This window comes from Somniosus microcephalus, chromosome 5 (genome assembly GCF_052327205.1).
Source record: "Somniosus microcephalus isolate GS21.2 chromosome 5, FLI_Smic_1.0, whole genome shotgun sequence".
Lineage (NCBI taxonomy): Eukaryota > Metazoa > Chordata > Chondrichthyes > Squaliformes > Somniosidae > Somniosus > Somniosus microcephalus.
In genome coordinates, this window is record NC_140991.1 from 79,791,422 (window position 1) to 79,816,640 (window position 25,219).

General features: G+C 46.6%; 1 protein-coding gene across 2 annotated transcripts in view; it reads left to right on the forward strand.

Annotated features, from left to right (window-relative positions):
- rsu1 (Ras suppressor protein 1) overlaps positions 1-25,219 on the forward strand; it is a 180,339-nt gene that overhangs the window by 1,597 nt on the left and 153,523 nt on the right. For both annotated transcript variants that reach the window (XM_085987873.1, XM_085987874.1), the window contains exon 3: positions 10,014-10,064. In XM_085987873.1, the coding sequence (XP_085843999.1) occupies positions 10,014-10,064 (51 nt within the window). The remainder of the gene's footprint in view (positions 1-10,013; positions 10,065-25,219) is intronic.

A 25,219-nucleotide genomic window follows, 5' to 3' on the forward strand; every position in this document is an offset into this window, starting at 1 on the left:
TGATGAGTCGAAGAAGAGATGACGAGTCGAAAGAAGAGATGAATAAGGCTTTTATTAGCTAAGAAGAGACCATGCTTCTTCGTGAGTGACTGAACAAGTCTGAACGAAACCCACACGGTGGGTGGAGTCAGCTGAGGCATGCCTCCATACACAGCGCCACCCAGAGGTGGCAATATACAATACAGTGGTTTACCACATTCACCCCTTGTTTAATGTGAAGTCCGGCGGGGTGAAGGGTACTACAAGTTAAGTCTATCAGGAGGCCTTGTCTGACGTCCTGATCGTCGTGGTGGCGGCGGTGGTGTTGCAGCATCCGACGTCGGGTCTGGTGTCTGGGTGGTTGGCGAAGATTCCTGGGGCTTTGGCATGCCGTCTGCAGGGGTTGGGTTGGGAGGGGTGGTGGGGGATAACAGTGGTAAGGGGGATAACGGTGGTAAGGGGGATAACGGTGGTAATTCAGGGGTACCCGAGGGTGCGAGATCTCGTATGGAGACCGTGTCCTCCCGCCCGTCTGGGTATGTCACCCAGGCATACTGGGGGTTGGCGTGTAGGAGGTGCACCCGCTCGACCAGGGGGTCCGTTTTATGCGTCCTCACGTGCCTCCGCAGTAGGACGGGCCCAGGAGAAGTCAACCATGCCGGTAGCGAGGTTCCCGATGTAGACTTCCGGGGGAAAACGAACATTTTCTCATGAGGGGTCGCATTAGTGGCAGTACAAAGCAGTGACCGAATGGAGTGGAGCGCTGCAGGGAGGACCTCCTGCCAGCGGGAGGTCGGAAGGCCCTTAGATTTTAGTGCTAAGAGGACTGCCTTCCAAACCGTCGCGTTCTCCCTTTCCACCTGGCCGTTCCCCCGGGGGTTGTAACTGGTGGTCCTGCTCGTGGCGATACCTCTTGTTAGCAGGTACTGCCGAAGTTCGTCGCTCATGAACGATGAGCCCCTGTCGCTATGTATATAGCTGGGGAACCCGAACAGAGCGAAGATGTCATTCAGACACTTGATGACCGTGGTACTGGTCATGTCTGGGCAAGGGATGGCAAAGGGGAAACGGGAGTACTCATCAACTATGTTGAGGAAGTACACATTGCGGTCAGCGGAGGGGAGGGGCCCTTTAAAATCGACGCTCAGGCGTTCGAAGGGGCGGGTGGCCTTGATCAGGCTTGCTCTGTCCGGCCTATAGAAGTGCGGTTTGCACTCGGCGCAGATTTGGCAGCTCTTGGTCATGGTCCTGGCCTCCTCGATGGAGTAGGGCAGGTTACGGGATTTGATAAAATGGAAAAACCTGGTGACCCCCGGGTGGCAGAGGTCATTGTGGAGGGACTGCAGCCTATCACTCTGCGCGTTGGCGCATGTACCACGTGATAGGGCATCTGGGGGCTCATTGAGTTTCCCTGGCCGATACAAGATATCATAATTGTAGGTGGAGAGTTCGATTCTCCACCTCAAGATCTTGTCGTTCTTGATTTTACCCCTCTGCTTATTATTAAACATAAAAGCTACTGAACGCTGGTCAGTGAGCAGGGTAAATCGTTTCCCGGCCAGGTAATGCCTCCAGTGACGCACCGCTTCTACAATAGCCTGGGCCTCCTTTTCGACGGAGGAGTGTCTCGTCTCGGGGCCCTGGAGGGTCCTTGAGAAAAAGGCCACGGGTCTGCCCGCCTGGTTAAGGGTCGCGGCTAGGGCGAAGTCGGAGGCATCGCTCTCCACTTGGAAGGGGATGGACTCATCCACCGCGTGCATTGCGGCCTTCGCGATATCGTTCTTGATAAGAGTGAAGGCTGCACACGCCTCTGGTGTCAGGGGGAAGGAGGTGGCTTTGATGAGGGGCCTGGCTTTGTCTGCATAGAGGGGCACCCACTGGGCGTAGTAGGAGAAAAACCCCAGGCATCTCTTCAGTGCTTTTTGGCAGTGGGGAAGGGGTAGCTCCATTAGGGGGCGCATTCTGTCGGGGTCGGGCCCGATGACTCCGTTCTCCACCACGCAGCCGAGGATGGCCAGGCGCTTGGTGTGAAACATACATTTTTCCTTATTGTACGTTAGGTTCAGCCGTTGGGCCGTACGGAGGAAATTTGCTAGATTAACGTCGTGGTCCTGCTGGTCGTGGCCGCAGATGGTGACGTTATCCAAATAGGGGAAGGTTGCCCGCAGCGCGTTCTGGTCAACCATTCGGTCCATCTCCCTTTGGAAGACCGAAACCCCGTTGGTGACGCCGAAGGGGACCCTAAGGAAGTGGTAGAGGCGGCCGTTTGCCTCGAAGGCAGTATACTGGCGGTCCTCATGGCGGATGGGCAGCTGGTGGTACGCTGACTTAAGGTCGATGGTGGAGAATACTTTGTATTGCGCAATCTGATTGACCATATCAGATATGCGAGGGAGGGGGTACGCGTCCAGCTGGGTGTACCGGTTTATGGTTTGGCTGTAGTCGATTACCATGCGGCGTTTTGCAGTGGTTTTAACGACTACAACCTGGGCTCGCCAGGGGCTAGTGCTACCTTCGATAATGCCCTCCTTCAATAGCCGCTCCACCTCAGAGCTGATAAAAGCTCTGTCCCCGGCACTGTACCGCCTGCTTTTGGTAGCGATGGGTTTACAGTCGCGGGTGAGGTTAGCGAACAGGGGAGGGGGGGGGACTTTTAATGTGGAAAGGCTGCAGGTGGTTTGCAGCGGGCGATTTAAAAGTTGTTGGTTGCAGACTGTGAGTGGGGGGAGGGGTCCACCGTATGCTAGTGTGACACTCTTAAGGTGGCACTGAAAATCCAACCCTAGCAGGACGGCAGCGCAAAGACGGGGCAGGACTAGCAGTTTAAATTTTTTATATTCAGTGCCCCCTACTGACAGGGTCACCACACAGTAGCCGCTGATGTCCATTGACTGGGACTTGGACGCCATAGAAATGCGATGGTGCGTTGGCAGAATCGTGAGGGAGTGGCTACGTACCGTGTCGGGGTGGACGAAACTCTCTGTGCTCCCGCTGTCGATCAGGCAACTGGTGGCGCGGCCGTTTACCGCGATATCCATCATGGAGCTGGATAGATGGTGAGGGAGGGCTTGATCCAGCGTCACGGAGGCCAGTATGTGGCTTAGTGAGTCACTATAGTCATCCGCCGAGACGGTGGTCGGTTCCGGTGACGAAATGGCGGTTGAGTGCGTTGGATACGATGGCGGCGGATGCCATGCGGCCGGGGGTACACAAAATGGCGGATAAGATGGCTGCTCCCACGGCCCGCACGCTGCGCTGCTGGCTGGCTTCCCCTTGCAGGCGTTAGCGTAATGGCCTTTCTTCCCGCAGCCCGAGCAGGTAGCTGTCTTAGCTGGGCAGTGCGCTCTGGGATGTTTTAACTGGCCACAGAAATAGCATTTTTGGGCCTGGTTACTGGGCATCGAAGCAGTTCTTACCGGAGGCTGCTGTCTCGGTTGGGTCGCTGCAGCGGTTGGTGCCGGGGGCGGCGGTCCCGTGTCCCACGGTTTCGATTGCCATGTCTCGGCGCCGTTACGGGGGTATGCCTCGAGGTTTCGGTGGGCCTCCTCTAACGAGAGCGCAAGGGCAATGGCCGTCTTCAGGTCGGGTTCCTTGCTTTCTAGCAGTCTCTGCCGGGTGTGGTCTGACTGGAGGCCCCTGACGAAGGCATCACAGGCGAGTCCCTGCGCGTGCTCCACAGCCGTTACCGCTTTACAATCGCAGTCTCTGCAGAGTGCCAGTAGCGCCCGTGCAAATGCCCCTACCGATTCTCCCGGTTGCTGCCTGTGGGATCCCAAGAGGTGTCGGGCGTAAATTGTGTTCACTGGGCGCGTATATTGCCCTTTTAGTAGCTCGAGGGCCGCCACGTACGTATTAGAGTCCCGGATTAGCATATATACTTGATGGCTCACCTGGGCGGTCAAAATTTTCAGTTTGTGATCCTCCTCTGTAACCTGTGAGATTGCGAGGAAGGATTCAAAGCAGCTCAGCCAGTGTTCAAACTTGGCTGATGCACCCACCTCTTGAGGGTCGAGGTCCAGGCGTGGTGGTCTGAGGGCTCTCAGCAATGTCTGCTGTATCCATTGCTGTTGTTGCTCCTCCGGTGTCGCCATTTAACTTTTAGCTAATAAAATTGATACGCTTATCAATTACTTCATAAAAGGTGATGAGTCGAAGAAGAGATGACGAGTCGAAAGAAGAGATGAATAAGGCTTTTATTAACTAAGAAGAGACCATGCTTCTTCGTGAGTGACTGAACAAGTCTGAACGAAACCCACACAGTGGTGGGTGGAGTCAGCTGAGGCATGCCTCCATACACAGCGCCACCCAGAGGTGGCAATATACAATACAGTGGTTTACCACAGTAGATGAACTACTTATCTAGATGCTGTAAGGTTCTGAGAGTTATCAGTGAGTGTACTTGTTCAGCCAGCTCTTCCTGATGTAAAGCATAGACCTGACCAAGACTGACCTGGTCATATCTGGTGTAACCAAGTCAGTCTTTTTTAATAATGGGATTACTTTTAGCTGAGAGATTACCCTTTTTTTTAAAGATGGTTTTAAGCCAAAGAAAATCTAGTTTTTCAAAGCATTTTCTCTGCTCCAAAATGGGGAGTAGGAACGTGAGACAAACAAGGCAAGCTAAAGGTTTAAAAGTGAATTTTATTGTGGGGTAAAGGTCAGGACAGGTTGGATTGGTTCAAGGAGATTTTAAAATGGGGAAGATTTGATCGGGCAAACAGAATTGGTGTTTCAAATTTTTGTTGTTGCACCAAACCCGTTTTTCATGTGTGGTTCTGATGGTTGAGTACCAATTACAATACTTAAACTAAGAACAAATAAATCAGGTGGGTCCAGGGATCCAGAATTTTTTGGGGGGGATTTGTTGGCAATCTAAACTTAAAAAAATTATTTTGGTTCCATTAAGATTGGTGAGAATCTGGAACTCGCTACCACATTGAGTAGCTGAGGTGAGTATCATCGATTTTATTTAAGGGGGAGTTGGATAAGTACATGAGGGAGAAAGGAATAGAAGGATATACTGATGGGGTTGGATGAAGTAAGAGGAGGCTCATGTGGAGCATAAACACCGACATAGACCTGTCTGGCTGAATGGCCTGTGTTTCTGTGCTGTAAATTCTATGTAAAAGTTATTTTCTGATTTTGACAGTTATCACTTTGACTTTGGTATGGCACAACTGAAATTCTTGTATGCAGATTTTAATTGTTGTGCACAACAGAAATATCTGGCGCAGCCTAAAAGTCATACTGGAACAAAAATATTTATTTTGTGATGAGCATGACCAGGTAAAAATGCAACAATAGTGACTAGATAGAAGCATGAGTTCCCATAAACTTGTTAGCTGGTGGCAAATTTACCTGATTTATGATATTCAAAAAATGAAAATCTGGACGGAACTTTCAACGTCGGCAGGGGCATAAAACGGGCAATGGAAAGGAAAATCAGGCAGGCAAAACTGTAATTGAACAATGGGCTGCCCTTAAAGAGGAGATGGTTTGGGTACATTCCAGGAGGGGCTAAGGCAGGACAACCAAAGCCAGAGCTCCCTGAATGACAAAAAAGATAGCCAGTAAGATGAAGCAGAAAAAGTGGGTGTAGGACAGATATCCGGTTGAGAATACAAGTGAGAACCAGGCTAAATACAGAAAGTTCAGAGGGGAAGTGAAAAAGGAAATAAGAGGGAGTATGAGAATAGACTGGCAGCTAACATATAAAAGGAAATCCAAATGTCTTCTATAGGCGTATAAATAGTAAACGAGTAGTAAGAGGCGGGGTGGGGCCGATTAGGGACCAAAAAGGAGACCTATGCATGGAGGCAGAGGGCATGGCTGAGGCACTAAATGAGTACTTTGCATCTGTCTTTACCACGAAAGAAGATGCTGCCAAAGTCATCATGAAAGAGGAGGCAGTTGAGATGCTGGATGGGCTAAAAATTGATAGAGGAGCTACTAGAAAGGCTGGATGTACTTTGATGCGCTATCAATTCCTCATAAAAGACAGAGAGTTAATTAATAGGCTTTTATTAGCAAAGAACGGAGCATGCCTCTCGTGGTTGCCTGGTATCCAAAAGGGCAGGGGGCTGCAGAGCAGTCACCTTTATACCCGGGCATGTGGGTGGAGCCAGGGGCGGAGTCAGCTGAGGCATGCATAGGCACAACAGTGAACAACAACAACAACAACAATAACAAACAGTGGTTTACCACATACTTAAAGTAGATAAGTCACCAGAACCGGATGGGATGCATCCCAGGATGCTGAGGGAAGTAAAGGTGGAAATTGTAGAGGTACTGGCCATAATCTGCCAATCCTCCTTGGATACAGGGGTGGTGCCAGAGGACTGGAGAATTGTTTAAAAAAGGGTGTAATGATAAACCCAGCAACTACAAGCCAGTCAGTTTAACTTCGGTAGTGGGGAAGTTTTTAGAAACAATAACCCAGGACAAAATTAACGGTCACTTGGACAAGTGTGGATTAATTAAGGAAAGCCAGCACGGATTTGTTAAAGGCAAATCATGTTTAACTAACTTGATCGAGTTTTTTGATGAGGTAACAGAGGGTTGATGAGCGGTTGGTGTGATGTACATGAATTTCCAAAAGGCGTTTGATAAAAGTGCCACATCATAGGCTTACCAGCAAAGTTGAAGCCCATGGAATAAAAAGGGCAGTGGCAGCATGGATATGAAATTGATTAAGTGACAGGAAACAGAGAGTAGCGGTGAACGGTTGTTTTTCGGACTGGAGGAAGGTATACAGTGGTGTTCCCCAGGGGTCGGTACTAGGACCACTGCTTTTCTTTATATATTAGTGACTTGGGTGTACAGGGCACAATTTCAAAATTTGCAGGTGATACAAAACTTGGAAGTATAGTGAACAGTGAGGAGGATAGTGATAGACTTCAAGAGGACATAGACAGGCTGGTGAAATGGGCAGACACGTGGCAGATGGAATTTAACACAGAAAAGTGTGAAGTGATACATTTTGGTAGGAAGAATGACGAGAGGCAATATAAACTAAAGGGTACAATTCTAAAGGGGGTGCAGGAACAGAGAGACCTGGAGGTATATGTGCACAAATCGTTGAAGGTGGCAGGGCAGGTTGAGAAAGCAGTTAAAAAAGCATGCGGGATCCTAGGCTTTGTAAATAGAGGCATAGAATACATAAGCAATGAAGTTATGATGAACCTTTATAAAACACTGGTTTGGCCTCAATTGGAGTATTGTGCCCAATTTGGGGCACCGCACTTTAGGAAGGACGTGACTGCCTTTTGAGGGGGCAGAAAAGATTTACAAGAATGGTTCCAGGGATGAGGGCCTTCAGTTATGTGGATAGACTGGAGAAACTGGGGTGGTTCTCCTTATAGCAGAGAAGGTTGCGAGGAAATTTGATAGTTTTCCAAATCATGAGGGGTCTAGATTGAGCAAAACTGTTCCCATTGGCGGAAGTGTCGAGAACGAGAGGACACCGGTTTAAGGTGATTGTCAGAAGAACCAAAGGTGACATGAGGAATAACTGTTTTACGCAGCAAGTGGTTATGATCTGGGATGCAATGCCTGAAAGGATTGTGGAGGCAGATTCAATCGTGGCTTTCAAAAGGGAATTGGATAAGTACCTGAAGGAAAAAAAAATTGCAGGGCAAGGGCAGTGGAGTGGGACTAGCTGAAGTGCTCTTAGAGAGCCAGCATGGGCATGATGAGCCAAATGGCCGCCTTCTGTGCTGTAACCAGTCTGATTGTATATAACGGACGGCCGATCCACTACAGCCTGTTGTGCCCCCACCGAAGTTGAAAGCTCCGCCCTCTCTAGATTTTCAAAATTGATAATTGTATCTTTGATAGAATTGCTGCTATAGGAGAAAGAAATCTGAATTGTAAGTTATTTACCCTGAATAATGGATCTGTGCACGTTTAGAAGTTACAGGGTTTACACGGTGGTCTGAAATACAATTAAATGGCACCATCTCAAATTCCTTCACATTTGAGGAGATTTTTTAAAAATAAATTAAAGTTTTCTTCCACTCAACCCGTTAGTTTTCTTTTCCCGCAGCATTAAATTGTCAGTCATCTACAGATGAAATTAGGGTTTGTCTAGCCTTTCTTGACTGAGTATGACACACCAGATGGTCTTGGCAAGTTCTTAATTCCTCAATATGGCTGCACTCCAGTTGAATTGAAATCCTAGTCAGCTTATACATTTCTGAAAGTTATGGGGAGGTGTCAGTTGTGACTATTTAGCACAAGACCAATTCATTAGATTCATATTTTGTACAAAACTTTACCTGTTCTTATTTCAAAATCCCACCTATTCACTCCCAAAAGCCATACAGAAACAATAGATAGCCGGTCTATTTGTTTGAAAATATTAAACAGGTGGGAGTGTGGAAACATCGTTCTTAATCTGGAGCCTGTGCTTGCGTTTTTTTTGCATTTTATTTTATTATGTCACTTTTTTTTTCCTGAGCGCTTTGCTTCTGTCTAAAATGTTGTTATACTTTGGTTTAATCTTTCTAAGATTAAATGGATGCCAATTGCTTCTTGGACAGTGTTGAATCATGCTATCCAATCCATACTAGTTAGTAGGCCCACAGTAGCCCTGTGATGTTCAGTGTTTCCCATGGTTACCAGCATAGTATTAAGTGGTTCAAAATGCTATGTATTGAAGGGATTCGCAAAATTTCATATGTTTCTTCCCCCCCCCCCCCCCCCCGAAGATTAATTGGAGTTATTAAAGAAACCTTGGAGTGACTGTGTGTTTTAAAAATCCAGGGCCTCTCAAAATGGCTGCGGTCAGACACATGGCCAAAGGGCCTGCGGCATCCATATGGATTTTCTGATAGCTTCACAGACTGCATGTTTAATTTGAACAATGCAGTGAGGCAAGCTCAGTTGTATTCACGCCCTGAGGCAGGTTATCAATTGTTTGCCTACACAATCTAAGTTCGGGCGGAGATAGTCCCAGTTGCTTGAGGAACATTCAGAACAATTGAGGAACATTCAGAACAATTGAGGAACGTTCAGAACAATTGAGGAACATTCAGAACAATTAAGGACATTCAGAAAACAACGGAAAGGCAGTTGTGGTACTGATCGGTGCCATCAACGTAAATGGGCCAAAATCAAGGTCCTCTTGTCTTACGTTTTCGAGCCCAAATCGGACAATGGAACGGACTGATGAGGCGCGATAATGACCCATTGCCGAGAGGATATAACTGGGGCGGCCCAGCACCTCTCTCTTTGCCTCAGCCCAGTGTCCTGTTTGTCTGCTAGCAACCAAGAAGGAAGACCATCTAGAAAGCATCGCAAGCACATTTCGACGGCAGCAGCGGGGCACAAGGGCCAGGCCTTTTCATCTGTTTCACCGGTGAGCATTATCTTTCTGGCCGTCACAAGACAACCTAGCTAGGTGTAAGGGTGGGAGTTAAAGGGGTATTACAAAATTGTGATTTTTAGAATTTTTCCCTCGTTGTGTCCGTTTCTTCTCCCGTTAAGTGTAAAACTGTATTGCATCCATAGCGATTTCTTTTATCTTCTGTATAATACTGTTTTTCTTGTAGTGTTAGCTTTTCTAATTAATAAACATTGGTTTTCCTTGCACCAATCCACTGGTCTGTTCGTTTGTCCTTGTTACCACTCGATAAGTCCTGAGCTCAGAATCAGGAAGGGGAAAGCGATTCGCAACCGCACAGCGGGCAGGGCAGCTCAGGAAAACATAACTGGCTGACCTACAATAAGCCCCTGGAACAAAACCCCCTACAGTATATAACCAACTTTGTAGCTGACAAGGTACAAGACAAGTAGTGCACCATCATAGGTTTAAGTGTCTTACTTTACTAACAAAAAGATCGACTTCTCTGACATTTATCTCCCCTGCGGCGGAGATAAAGGATTATTTTTAGTAGCAACTGAAATGAAAGTTGAGGTTCTTTTGTAAAAGAAACTGGACATGATTTTGTGTCCTTCAACACTGGTTCTATGTTCAGACTGAAGTCATTGTGTTGATTTCCACTTGTATTATATTGTTTTTTGTTCTGTTGCAGTCACTCTTTCCAACATCACCCAGCTGGTGCTGAGTCACAACAAGTTAACAAGTAAGTGAACTTCAATGATTACTTATTTTATGAAACACAATTTAAATGTGCCGGGGGAAATTGGACAATATCTACCCAGAGAATAGGTTTTGGCCAGCTAAGTTGGTGTAGTGTTGGAGATAGACCCTATGGTGCAATTTGCTGGGGTGTCTTGTAGCTGATGTGGAGACCTGCAATGGTAGGTTTCTGTGGAGGAGCGCATATACCCATAACACTAAAAGGAAATACTAAAATTTTACGGTAGGAGTTTTCTTTTAAGCATTTCTAAAGATTAGGAGTGTACCTTACATTGAATGTACTTTACCTACACTTTTATGTTCTGCTTTTAGTATATCAGTGGTTGAAGTAAAAATAGGGACTTTAGTGGAATTGCTGGTTAAATTGCAAATCATTTCAGTGAAATTTGAAGTGTATACTTGCTTTAGCAGTTTATTTTTATTATGGTAAAGGTTTGTCCTAAAGAAGGCCAATTGCCTTAACTGTTTTGGATATAAGGTTATATTGCTGAAGCGCTCTTGCAGAGAGCCGGCACGGGCTTGCCGGGCCGAATGGCCTCCTATTGTGCTGTAACAATTCTATGATTCTAAATCTTTCTTGCACCTTCTCTAGTGCCTCTATAACCTTTTGCCTCTATATCCTTTTTATAATATGGAGATCTGAACTGTTCACAGTACTCCAAGTGTGGTCTAGCCAAGGTTCTATACAAGTTTAACATCTCTATACATTGTGGAGCTAATGAATGTTTGTTTGATGGTGTCTGTATTGAGTACCTGCTCTGTATGTAACACTTACAAACCTCTTTGTTTAAGAGTAAAACAGCGTAGCAAATGGCAGTGTCTTTCTAGGTTTTTTTTTCAAAAATTCAGTTTTGGAGTGGATTTTGTCTTCACAGCAGACCAATGAAAAGCTCTGCTTATCTGACTGACTGGACTACAGAATGCACTTCTATCATGTGATAAAATGCCTATACTACAACAACAACGACTTGCATTTGTATAGTGCCTTTTAATGTAGAAAAACATCATAACTTGTATGGTTTTGGAAGCTGAGTTTGGAGTGAAATAAGGTGCCGAGGTTGTGAACAGTTTGGTTCAGTCTGAAACGATGGCTTGGAGGGGTTGGGTTCTGTAGCAAGGATACGGAGTTTGTGGCAGGAGCTGAAGATAAGGTGTTTAGCTGGAGGAACTTGTGACTCATCCAAGACTGGATGCTGGACAGGCAGTCTGACAACATCGAGGCAGTGAGGAGGTCGAGGAAGGCGGTAGAGTTGGGTGTCATCAGTGTACATGTGGAAGCTGACCCCATGTCTGTAGATGATGTCACCAAGGGGCACATGTAAACGCAGAAGAGAAGGGGATCAAGGCAATGGTGCGTGGGTGGGAAGAGAAGCTGTTGCTGCAGGTGGTTTGGTTCTGATTTGGATAAGTAGGAGTGGAACCAAGCAAGGTGGTCCCAATGAGCTGGACATTGGAGGAGAGGTGTAGGAGGAGGACCACCAGCTACACTGTTCCAGTATTTTGGCTATTTTCCTTGTTGAAGTAGAGATTTTTTTCATGTTCCTGCTGAGGGACTTCAATGTAGGACTGCAATTCTTTCTCCCCGCAGCCCCAAATTACAATCAAGAGTGATTGATTGATTGCAAAAGTTTCCAATCCCAGTCTTATGCAATTGAAGATGGAAGTAATGTACCTTAACATATTGGCTAAAATTGAGTGTGGTTTTTAACCAACCAAGATCAAATGGCATCTGCCAACCATCTCCATATAGGACAAGAAGAATGATTTATCTTCTTTGTACATTCCAAAATACAGTGTTCATGCAATTTATTCCTTAAACAGCCACTTTCTGTAGATAGGCAAAGTTTTGTGTATCCTTTCAAATAAAAAGAAAGATGCCCAAAGTACTTTACCGCCGATTAAGTACATTGACGTGTAGCCACTGTTGTAGGAAACGCAGCAGTCAATTTGGGAAGAGCAAGCTCCCACAAACAGCAATGTGATAATGACCAGTTTTTAGTGATGTTGGTTAAGGGATAAATATTGGCTAGGACACCAGGGATAGCTCTTCTTCGAAATAGTGCCATAGGACCTTTAACGTCCACCCGAGCGGGCAGCCAGGGTCTCGGTTTAACAAATCATCTGAAAGACAGCACCTCTGACCGTGCAGCGCTCCCTCAGTACTGCACTGGAGTATCAACCTAGATTTTGTGCTCCAGACTCTGAAGTGGGACTCGAACCCACAATCTTCTGACTCCGAGGCAAGAGTGCTACTGACTGAACCCCAGCTGATTCCAGACAAATCGTAATGGCTGTAAATTTAGTAAACTGATAGCTTTGTAATTTTTTATGTGAAATATATGTATATTTCAGTTTAGATTCTCCATTTTTAAGATCCAACTTGCTATTATATCTATCAAAAAAGGAATAGTTGAGCTTCCTATAGTTCCAGTTACAAGTTATATAGTTGGGTTGGATATTCAGAAGATATTTTGAACAGCAGCTTACCTGATTATATATTTAAGCGTATTAGTGTTCTATGCCTAAGGATATGATATGAGTTAGCAATTGGTTGGGAGGTAGGAGACGGTATAGGAATAGTGGGAACTTTCTCTGTTTGGTAGGATGTGTCAAGTGGTATTACATAGATACATAGAAGATAGGAGCAGGAGTAGGCCATTCGGCCCTTCGTGCCTGCTCCGCCATTCGATGAGATCATGGCTGATCCTTTAATTCAGTATCCCGTCCCCGCCTTCTCTCCGTAACCCTTAACCCCTTTTGCCCGTAGAAATATATCTAATTCCCTCTTAAATATATTTAATGAGCTGGCGTACACTGCCCTCTGTGGCAATGAGTTCCACAGGTTCACCACTCTCTGAGTGAAGAAATTCCCCCTCATCTCTGTCCTAAATGGTTTAGCCCTTATCCTTAAATTATGTCCTCTAGTTCTGTTCTCACCCGCCAAGGGAAACATTCCTTCTGCATCCAGTCTGTCTAGACCTGTCAGAATTTTATACACTTCTATGAGGTCCCCTCTCAATCTTCTAAACTCCAGTGTGTACATCCCTAAACTACATAGTCTCTCCTCATAGGTCATTCCCGCCATTCCTGGTATCAGCCTGGTGAATCGCCGCTGCACCCCCTCCATGGCAAGAACATCCTTCCTCAGATGAGGCGACCAAAACTGTACACAGTACTCGAGGTGTGGTCTCACCAGTGCCCTGTACAGCTGCAGCAAGGTATCCCTGTTCCTGTATTCTAACCCTTTTGCTATGAAGGCCAGCATACCGTTTGCCTTCTTGACCGCCTGTTGCACCTGCATGCTCGCCTTCAGTGACTGGTGTACAAGAACACCCAGGTCTCTCTGTACTTCCCCCTCTCCCAATCTATTGCCATTTAAATAATAATTTGCCCTCCCGTTCCTGCACCCAAGGTGGATAACTTCGCACTTGTCCACATTATAGTGCATCTGCCATTTATCCGCCCAATCGCCCAGTCTGTCCAAATCGCTCTGGAGCTTCCTGGTCTCTTCCTCTGAGCCCACCCCCCCTCCTAGTTTAGTGTCGTCTGCAAATTTGGAAATGCTGCATCCGACTCCCTGATCCAGGTCATTAATGTAAATTGTGAACAGCTGGGGGCCCAGGACAGATCCCTGTGGTACCCCACTTGTTACTGCCTGCCATTCAGAAAATGAGCCGTTTATTCCAACTCTCTGTTTTCTATCTGACAGCCAGTTCCCTATCCACGCCAATACTTTTCCCTTTATCCCATGAGCCTCAATTTTCCATGCTAATCTTTTATGTGGGACCTTATCGAAGGCCTTTTGGAAGTCCAGGTACACCACATCTACTGGCTCTCCCCCATCTATTCTACCAGTTACTCCCTCAAAAAATTCCAATAGATTAGTCAAGCACGATTTACCCTTTGTAAATCCATGTTGACTCTGTCCTATCCTGTCCCCATTTGCTAAGTGCTCCGCTATTTCATCCTTAATGATGGACTCCAGCATTTTGCCCACAACTGATGTAAGGCTTACAGGTCTGTAATTACCTGCTTTTTCCCTACCCCCCTTTTTGAATAGTGGGGTAACGTTAGCTACCCTCCAATCCATCGGCACTGTTCCCGAGTCTAATGAATTCTGAAAAATCATCCTTAGTGCATCCGCTATCTCTAGGGCCACCTCCTTCAGTACCCTAGGATGCATGTTATCAGGCCCTGGGGATTTGTCCACCTTCAATCCCTTTAGCTTCCTTAACACCATATTCCCCAGGGATTTCTGCTGAGTCCTCAGCCTTTCACCATATATATTAATGACTTGGGTGAAGGAATAGAGAGTTGTATATCTAAGTTTTCAGGTCACTCTAAGTTAGGAGGCATAATAATTTGTGTAGGTTGGAGTGGGAATTTGCAAAGGGACATAGACAGACAAATTAAGTTGGTGGGTGAAACTATGGCAGGTGGAGTTCAATGTGGGGACGTATGAGATCAATCCCTTTGGATCCAGGAAAGACAAATTGGAATATGTTCTTAATGATGAGAGACTAGGAACTGTCAAGGTGTCTATGTATGCATCAGAGAAAGCTTGTGGACAGGTACAAAAAGTAATCAAAAAGGCTAATGGAATGTTGGCCTTTATCTTCGGGGGGTTGGAATACAAAACTGAAGAAGTGATGCTTCATTTTAGCAGAGCCTTGGTCAGACCTGATCTGGTGTACTGTGTTCAGTTTTGGGCACAACACCTCGGGAAGGGTATATTGGCCTTGCAGTGGGTACTGCACTAGTTCACCAGAATGATACTGGAGCTTAAAAGTATTCTGTTGGATGAACTTGTTTTGCATTCACTTGAGCGATCTAGTCAAGATGTTTAAACTGATAAAGGGGTTCGATAGGAGAGATGCAACGAAACCATTTCCTCTGGTGGGGAAATCCAAAACAAGAGGGCATAATCTTAATTAGGACTAAACCATTCCATCAAGGGATATGGAGAAAAGGTGGGTAAATGGAGTTGAGGTACAGATCAGCCAGGATTAATTGAATGGTGGTACAGGCTCAAGAGGCTGAATGGCCTACTCCGGTTCCTAGATAGAAGTGGGAGACCTATTGCTGTACTGTTCCAAAAAATTTACTTCTGTTTAGAACAGTGGTTCTCAAACTTTTTTGGTTGAAGGACCCCCTTTTCAAATCGATTTGTAATCACGGAGCACCCATCTAAATTATAATACTGTATAATGCTCCTAATATGAAAGTGCTGCATGTAAAGTGTTTTAATAATGCTTTTAAGAAAACCAGTATTTACTTACAGTATCAGTGAGATAGGTGTGCCTGCTTCTCACTGTCTGTCCTTGGTGTGATGATTGACAATTTAGTTAAAGCTGCACCTGCTGTTCAATTTCCTACTTGTTACATTAATTTTAAGTACCGTCCTTAAAAACTACAGCTCCGCTACTAATCCGGCCCTTTTATTAATTTAATTCATCACCTCTGAATATCTTCATATAGTTATCATTTATGCACAGGAATGTACTCTGATTTTGTGAATAATTTAAGAGGTGGTGGAATTTTCAAAATTGCTGAATCTTTACTAATTTTTAATTATTCACTGACTAGAAGGGGATATGTGCGAGCAGTAGTGCAATCGAGATAGGGAACCAAAAACAGGACAATTTATCATTAAATTAACTCGAGATCTCTCTGACTCCCTTCAGACAGCAATGAGCTCTTTCGCAAATACTGTGGGTGGCTTTGAAAAGAACCTTATTGGATTTATTCTTGGACGCTCTTTGTGCTCCCCGCACAGGTTTTCTTCGGCAGCAGCATGGCCTGGATATTCAGCAGCACCCCGCCCTGAGCGATGGTTACCCGTCCCAGCAGCTTGTTGAGCTTCTTGTCGTTGTGGATGACCAGCTGCAAGTGTCTGGGACGATGCGGGTCATCTTGTTGTTGTGGCCCCTCGGAACGTCTCCGACATGGGCCCCAGTTTGAGAACTACTGGTTTAGAAAATGCTTTGTGACAATTCTTTGAACCTTTGAACATTTGGACAAGTTGTCTTCTTCTCCTCTTAGACAGTCCTTCGGAGTTCTCCGGTGACTGATGAGTCCAATGTGGGACCTACAGTCTTTGTCATAGGTGGGGCAGATGGTGGTTGAAGGGGCGGGGGGGGTGCTTGCGTTGATTTGCGCTTGGCTTCCGCTTGCTCCCAGCGAAGAGACTCCATGAGGGGGCGCATTCTTTCGGGGTCGGGGCCGATGACCCCGTTCTCTACTACGCAGCCGAGGATGGCGAGACGCGAGGTGTTAAACACACATTTCTCCTTATTGTAAGTGAGGTTCAGCCGTTCGGCCGTACGGAGGAATTTCTCCAGATTAACATCGTGGTCCTGCCGGTCGCGGCCGCAGATGGTGACGTTATCTAGATAAGGGAACGTGGCCTGCAGCCCGTTCTGGTCAACCATCCGGTCCATCTCCCTTTGGAAGACCGAAACCCCGTTGGTGACGCCGAAGGGAACCCTAAGGAAGTGGTAGAGGCGGCCATTCGCCTCGAAGGCGGTATACTGGCGGTCCTCAGGGCGGATAGGGAGTTGGTGATAGGCCGACTTAAGGTCGATGGTGGAGAATACCCGGTACTGTGCAATCTGATTGACCATATCAGATATGCGGGGAAGGGGGTATGCGTCCAGCTGGGTGTACCGGTTTATGGTTTGGCTGTAGTCGATGACCAGGCGGTTTTTATTGCCGGTCTTAACGACTACGACCTGGGCACGCCAGGGGCTGTTGCTCCTCTCGATGATGCCCTCCTTCAGGAGACCCTGCACCTCAGAGCTAATAAAAGCTCTGTCCCCGGCGCTGTACCGCCTGCTCTTGGTGGCGACGGGTTTACAGTCGCGGGTGAGGTTAGCGAACAGGGAGGGGGGCGGGACCTTGAGGGTGGATAGGCCGCAGGTGGTATGCGGTGGGCGGTTTAAAGGCTGCTGGTTGTCGACTGTGAGTGGGGGGAGGGGTCCACCGTATGCCAAAGTGACACTTTGAAGGTGGGATTGGAAGTCCAGCCCTAGTAGGACGGCAGCGCAGAGCTGGGGCAGGACGAGGAGTTTAACATTTTTATAGTCCGTGCCCCTAACCGACAGGGTCACAACACAGTAGCTGCTGACGTCTGTAGAATGGGACCTCGACGCCATCGAGATCCGGTTGCGCGTTGGCCGGACAGTGAGGGAGTAGTGGCTCACCGTGTCTGGATGGATGAAACTCTCCGTGCTTCCGCTGTCGAACAGGCAGGTCGTGGCGTGGCCGTTTACTTTGATGTCCATCATGGACTTGGACAGGTGATGCGGGCGAGCTTGGTCCAGTGTGACGGAGGCTAGTGTATGGCTGAGCGAGCTGCTGTAGTCTGCGGGTGAGGCGGTGGTCGGGTCTGGAGGCAAGGTGGCAGTCGAGTGTGGTGGACAAAATGGCGGCGCCCACGAGGTTGAATAAAATGGCGGAGAAGATGGCGCCCCCACAACTCACATGAGGCACTGCTGGTGTCGGTGGCCTTGATCAAAGATGGCCGCCCCACGACTCTCACGAGGGGATACTGGCATCTGTGGCCTTGATGAAAGATGGCCGCCCCCACAACTCGCATGAGGCACTGCTGGCGTCTGTGGCTCTCCCCCTGCAGGCCTTGGCGAAGTGGCCTTTCTTGTGGCAATCGGAGCAAGTCGCGTTTCTTGCAGGGCAGCGCGTCCTCGGGTGTTTCGCCTGGCCACAGAAGAAGCAGCCGGCGGCCCGATCGCGGGGCTCCGATGTTGCAGCCGGTACCGGGGGTGGCGGTCCCGATCGGTTCTGGGACGCCGACGCTGAGGTAGGTCCCAGAGGCGGCGGTGCGAGGGGTATTGCGGCCGGGGTCGGGCCGGAGTCCCAGGGTCGCGCAGCACAGTACCTGGAATACGCCTCGAGGTCCCGATGGGCCACTTCCAGAGAGCGAGCGAGGGCTGCAGCTGTATTCAGGTCGAGGTCCTTTGATTCGAGCAGTCTTTGCCGTGAGTAGTCGGACCGAAGGCCTTTCACGAAGGCATCGCGGATATTCTCTTCAGTATTTTCTGCAGCCGTTACAGCTTTAAAGTCACAGTCCCTGCCGAGTGTTTGTAGCGCCCGTAAAAATTCATCTACAGACTCTCCTGGCTGTTGCGAGCGGGATCTTGGGAGATGTCTGGCATACATAGAGTTTACCGGGCTCCGGTACTGCTCTTTCAGCAGGTTGAAGGCGTCCTCGTATGTAGTAAGGTCCTGGATGATTGCAAATACTTTAGGGCTCACTTGGGCGGTCAGAACTCTTAGTTTGGATCCCGGAGGCACGCCGGATTCTCCCAGGTAGGATTCGAAACCGCTCAGCCAGTGTTTGAAGTCGAGGGCTCGGTTCGCTGCCTGTGGGTTTAGATCCAGGTACGGCGGTCGGAGGGCTCGCAGCCAGGCCGGCTGCTGTGGCTGTTGTAGCTGGCCGTTTGGCTGGTCGTTTGGCTGCTCCGATCCACTCATTTCAAAATTTAGCCAATAAAATTGATATACCTATCAATTCATCCAATGAAAAGCGACGAGTTAAGATAGTAACTATAGGTTTTTATTGGCTAAATAACAGAGCCCACCCTCGTGGGTGATCGGGTCCAACAAGGAGGAATACCAGCCAGTCGACCACCTTTATACCTGGGCAAGCAGGCGGAGTCATGGGCGGAGTCAGCTGTGGTCAGCCCAGGTATAACAGCGTGACGAGGTGACCTTGTGTAGTGATACACTATGGTTATCACTGTTTACACTGTTGTAACGATAGTGAACGATAAAAGTGGTTTACCACAGTATTAAAAGAAATGTCAAGCACATCTATAAATATATTCATAGCAAGTAGATGAAAAAAGAAACTGGAGTCATTGAAAAATTCCATTGGTGATTTGACATCAAGTGATAGTTAATGTGTTCATGGTTAATGTGACCGTGGGCAGTCTCCCAAGCATAAAGGTTGGATTCTTGGAAGTGCGATGCGTAGTAATGGAGGAAGTACTAAAATAAATTTCAGGTAAGGAGACTACTGAATGACTGAAGGAAGTTAAATGGCGATGGACTTCACACAAGGCTTCTTGGCTAATTTAATCAGTTTTGTATTCGTTTCCCTGCTGATAATATTTGAAACTAGAGTAGTGCCTGATGATAGAGGAGGGATTCAATAATAATTTACTCCTCCAATCAATAAGGTTCTGATGCATTGAGTATTGGGTATCGCAGATTTATTAAGCATACAGTACATAAACATACACTTAACCAGACCTAACGATGGTTGGTTGGGGATTCAAACGTGTTACAGTTCTGAGCTTAGTATCTTGGTCCTTTATGAATCCAATACTCATTACAAACACCCAATTTTTATACATTTCTCTTACTCCCTCCACGTGACAATCCTCAATTCTGCATTACATAATTACATGAAGTTAAAAGACCAGAGCGACGGACCTGGGTGAGGAGTGCAGAGCGAGGTGAGGCATACCAATTCAACAGCGGGGGGGAGAGGTAAAAAGTAATCAAAGTGTGACGTCACCAGGAAGCAGGTAAGTGATTGGTTGGTGAGTATTTCTCTCTTTTTTTAAACTTTAACTCTGGTTTATAGTTGCTAAGGTCTCTCTGGTGTAGTGGGGACTGTTGGTAAACAAGTTAACTGTAGTGTAATTAGTGGGATTGATTGATTTAATTTAAATTCAATTAATTAAAGGGTAAGTCATGGCAGGACAGCCCGGCCACATGATATGCTCCTCCTGCGATATGTGGGAACTCGGGGACACTTCCTGTGTCCCTGACAACTACATGTGCAGGAAGTGCATGCAGCTGCAGCTACTGACAGACCGCATTGCAGCACTGGAGCTGCGATTGGATGCATACTGGCGCGTTCACGATGCTCAGGACATCGTGAATAGCACGTTTACAGAGTTGGACACACCGCAGGTAGAGGTTGGACCGGAAGAAAGGGAACAGGTGACCAACAGGCAGAGTACTAGGCGCAGGCAGGTAGTGCAGGGGTCCCCTGTGGCCATCCCCCTCCAACAGATACACCACTTTGAGTACTGTTGGGGGGGGGGGGGGGTGGCTTATCAGAGGAAGGCAGTAGCAGCCAACTTCCTGGCACCAGGGGTGGCTCTGCTGCACAGAATGGGAGGAAAAAGAGGGGTAGAGCTATAGTAATAGGGGATTCAATTGTAAGGGGAATAGATAGGCGTTTCTGTGGCCGCAAACGAGACTCCAGGATGGTGTGTTGCCTCCCTGGTGCAAGGGCCAAGGATGTCTCTGAGCGGCTGCAGAACATCTTGGAAGGGGAGGGTGAACAGCCAGTTGTCGTGGTGCATATAGGCACCAACAATGTAGGTAAAAAGCGGGATGAGGTCCTAAAAGCAGAATATAGGGAGTTAGGAGATAAATTAAAAAACAGGACCTCAAAGGTAGTAATCTCAGGATTGCTACCAGTGCCACGTGCTAGTCAGAGTAGAAATAGAAGGATACTTCAGATGAATACGTGGCTAGAGGAATGGTGCCAGGGGGAGGGATTCAAGTTCCTGGGACATTGGAACCGGTTCTGGGGGAGGTGGGACCAGTTCAAACCGGACGGTTTGCACCTGGGCAGGGCTGGAACCGATGTCCTAGGGGGAGTGTTTGCTAGTGCTGTGGGGGAGGGTTTAAACTAAAATGGCAGGGGGTTGGGAACCTGAGCAGGGAGACAGAGGAAAGGGAAACAAGGATAAAGGCAAAAGATAGGAAGGAGAAAAACAAAAGTGGCAGTCAGAGAAATCAACAGTTTAAATCAAACATGGCCAGAGTAAATAATAATTCTAATAGGTCTAAGAGCGCTAAAAAAACAAGCCTGAAGGCTTTGTGTCTTAATGCGAGGAGCATTTGTAATAAGGTGGATGAATTGGCTGTGCAAATAGAGGTAAACGAATATGATTTGGTTGGGATTACGGAAATGTGGCTCAAGGATGGCCAAGACTGGGAACTCAACATCCAGGGGTATTCGATATTCAGGAAAGATAGGCAAAAAGGAAAGGGAGGTGGGGTAGCATTACTGGTTAAAGAAGGGATTAACACAATTGTAATGAAGGATATTAGCTCTGATGATGTGGAATCTGTATGGGTAGAATTGAGAAATACTAAGGGGAAAAACACATTAGTGGGAGTGGTATATAGACCTCCAAACAGTAAGGCGGAGGTTGGGGATGGCATTAAAAGGGAAATTAAAGAAGTGTGCAATAAGGGCACAGCAGTCATCATGGGTGACTTTAATCTACATATAGATTGGGCCAACCAAATTAGTAACAATACTGTGGAGGAGGAATTCCTGGAGTGTTTACGGGATGGTTTCCGGGACCAATATGTCGAGGAACCAACCAGAGATCAGGCCATCTTAGAATGGGTATTATGTAACGAGAGAGGATTAATTAGCAATCTTGTTGTACGAGGCCCCTTGGGTCGGAGCGATCATAATATGATCGAATTCTTCATTAAGATGGAGAATGAAGTAGTTGACTCAGAGACTAGGGTCCTCAATTTTAAATAAAGGAAACTACGATGGTCTGAGGAGCACGTTGGGTAGGATTGATTGGGGAATGGCACTCAAACGGTTGACGGTGGATAGGCAATGGCAAACATTCAAAGACCGAATGGATGAGCTACAGAAATTGTTCATCCCAGTTTAGCATAAAAATAAAACAAAAAAGGTGACTCAACCGTGGCTAACCAGGGAAATTAGGGATAGCATAAGCTCCAAAGAGAGGACATATAAATTGGCCAGAAAAAAACAATAATCCTGAGGATTGGGAGCAGTTTAGGATTCAACAAAGGAGGACAAAGGGGTTAATTAAGAAAGGGAAAATCGAATATGAGAGTAAGCTTGCAGGGAACATAAAAACTGACTGTAAAAGCTTTTATAGGTATGTGAAGAGAAAAAGATTGGTGAAGTCAAGCGTAGGTCCCTTGCAGTCAGAATCAGGGGAATTTATAATGGGGAACAAGGAAATGGCAGACCAACTAAATACATATTTTGGTTCTGTCTTCACAAAGGAGGACACAACCTCCCAGAGATGCCGGGGAACAAAGGGTCTGATGAAAGTGTGGAACTGAAAGAAATCAGTATTTGTAGGGAAATGGTGTTAGGAAAATTGATGGGACTGAAGGCCGATAAATCCCCAGGGCCTGATAATCTACATCCCAGGGTACTTAAGGAAGTGGCCCTAGAAATAGTAGATGCATTGCTGGTCATCTTCCAGAACTCGATAGACTCTGGAACAGTACCCATGGATTGGAGGGTAGCTAATGTTACCCCACTATTCAAAAAAGGTGGCAGAGAAAAAGTGGGGAATTATAGACCGGTAAGCCTGACATCGGTAGTGGGGAAAATGCTAGAGTCCATTATAAAAGATGTAATAGCAGAGCACTTGGAAAGCAGTGACAGGATCGGACAAAGTCAACATGGATTTACAAAGGTACATCGTGCTTGACTAATCTACTGGAATTTTTTGAGGATGTAACTGGTAAAATAGATAAGGGAGAACCAGTGGATGTGGTGTATTTGGACTTTCAGAAGGCTTTCGATAAGGTCCCGCATAAGAGATTAGCGTGCAAAATTAAGGCACATGGGATTGGGGGCAAGGTATTGACTTGGATAGAGAACTGGTTGGCGGACAGAAAGCAAAGAGTTGGAATAAACGGGTCGTTTTCCGAGTGGCAGGTAGTGACTAGTGGGGTACCGCAAGGATCGGTCCTAGGACCCCAGCTGTTCACAATATAAAATTCTGTCAGGCCTGGACAGACTAGATGCAGGAAGGATGTTTCTGATTGCCAGGGAGTCCAGAACCAGGGGTCATAGTCTAAGGATAAGGGGTAAGCCATTTAGGACAGAGATGAGGAGGAATTTCTTCACCCAGAGAGTGGTGAACCTGTGGAATTCTCTGCCACAGAGGGCGGTGGAGACCAGTTCATTAAATATATTCAAGAAAGAGTTAGATATATTTCTTAAGGCTAAAGGGATATGGGGAGAAGGCAGGGACAGGGTACTGAATTTGGATGATCAGCCATGATCTCATTGAATGGCGGAGCAGGCTCGAAGGGCCGAATGGCCTACTCCTGCTCCTATCTTCTATGTTTCTATGTCAAATATAATGCCATATAAAGAGAAGTTAATTGACTTGTCTCTTTTATAATTTTTTTTATTTTTTTCTTACTTACCAAGCTTTTTTTTCTGTAGACCAGTACAACTCCCTTACTTGGTTATCTTATTGGTTGTTACATAACTGCTAGTCCACCAAATTAAACTTTTGTAGGAATGTCTAGTTCCTATCCAAAGACTGAGGTCCAATCAGCCGCTTAAACAAAACGAAGTTTAATGGAAACGAACAGGTTTAAACAAGTAACTGCAGGAGAACATCGAGTGTAGGTCTATTCAGTTCGGAGGCTCCACGAGGACTGCTGGCTGGTCCCGTGGTTGACGTCATCACATTCTTCCCGCCAGTGGGGGATCACGTGATGTACGGCGTGACATCGCGTTTACCCGCACTGTTAAAGTAATCACACTCTGTACAAGTAAACAGTATAAATAAAGATACAGACTCAGGCTGTAGCTAACATGTTGTTAAAGGGAATTACAGGTAGACTACCCTTTATCCGGACTTCCGAAAACCGAAACCCTCTAAAAAACGAAGGTTTTTTCGTTCAGCGTAAGTCGTGACATCGACCCCCCGCCGACCACCCCCCCCCCCCCCCACCGCCGGCCCCGACAATTTCCCCCCCCCCCCCCGCCGACCCCCCCCCCCCCCGCGGACCCTGACAACCGCCGACCCCCCCCCCCGCCGACCCCGACTGACTTACGCTGAGCATCAGCGTAAGTCGTGCGCACGACCCCCCGCCGACCCACCTTCCGAAATCCGAAATTCTCCTTTATCCGAAACTCGGCTGGTCCCGAGGTTTTCGGATAAAGGATAGTCTACCTGTATATACAAACGATCTGAGTCCTTTGGTGGCTCCGCCACACTTTAATTATAAGTCTGTCTTTGATTCCATACCAGTCAATGTCATGCTTCTACATAAATGCCAATTAAAAAGGATGACGTATACTTGAATGTTTTCCTTTACAGTACTAACTTTTTTCCTCCACTTGTTAGCAACTTATTAACGTTTTCTGAAATATATGAATCCGTATGCACTAGCAAGCCATTTAATAAGGTTAACTGAAGTGACTAAACTAACCATTGCTTAAAGTCAACCCTGCGGTACTTTAAAATTGACTAGCCTTTTCCAGTTAAGTAGGGAAAAGGTTACTCTTACTGCTATTGATTTCTCTTTTTATATTGTAGTATAACATTAGCAGACTTCAAGACGGTCTGATTAACCCTTTCCTTACAATGATTGAAAAGTAGAACATTATGCCAATCCTTGAAAGGGATGTAGACATGACCCAAGAAACTACAGGCCAGTGAGTCTGAAGTCTGTTGTGGGTAAAGTATTAGTCATCCTAAAAAAAAGTATAATTAAAATTTAGTGTTTGATTTTTCATAGGCAATCTGCTGCACTGATCTATGAAATGGAGCAATTCTGCTAAAGTTTTTTCTTTTATCTTTTTATATTCTGGAATTAAAAAAACGTGAGACTGACCATTGCTATGGGTGTTTACTTATTGTTGCTGTGCAGCGGAGCAGGAATGTTGGTGATCTTAATTGCTGCCAAACAACCTCTCTGGCCCTGAAAATTTAATTTTACAAGTGCGGAGTCTCATTCCTTCAGAATTTAATTATTGGTGGAGATTTTTTTAAATTGAGATTTGGTTTTTACTTTGTCTCTTATCTCTCAATCCCATCTTTCTTTTCCAATCTTTATTTCGCCTTCTGTACATGAGTTTACATTGAATTACATATTCTAATTTATACTTCCTGGTTTAGACTCTGCATGTCTCATTGAGGATTCTTCAATCTGATTGGTTGAGGTGACACACTGTTCTTGCCCTCCCTGCTCCCACACCACAGATGCCCTGTAGAGGACGCTGCGCTGAAAATGATCTCCAGGAATTGTAAGCTACCGCTCAAAAGCCCGCGAAAAGTCTGAGCAGCTGTAAGCGCAATGAACGGCGAGCGGCATTCCTTTACCGCTGACCGCAAAATCCGG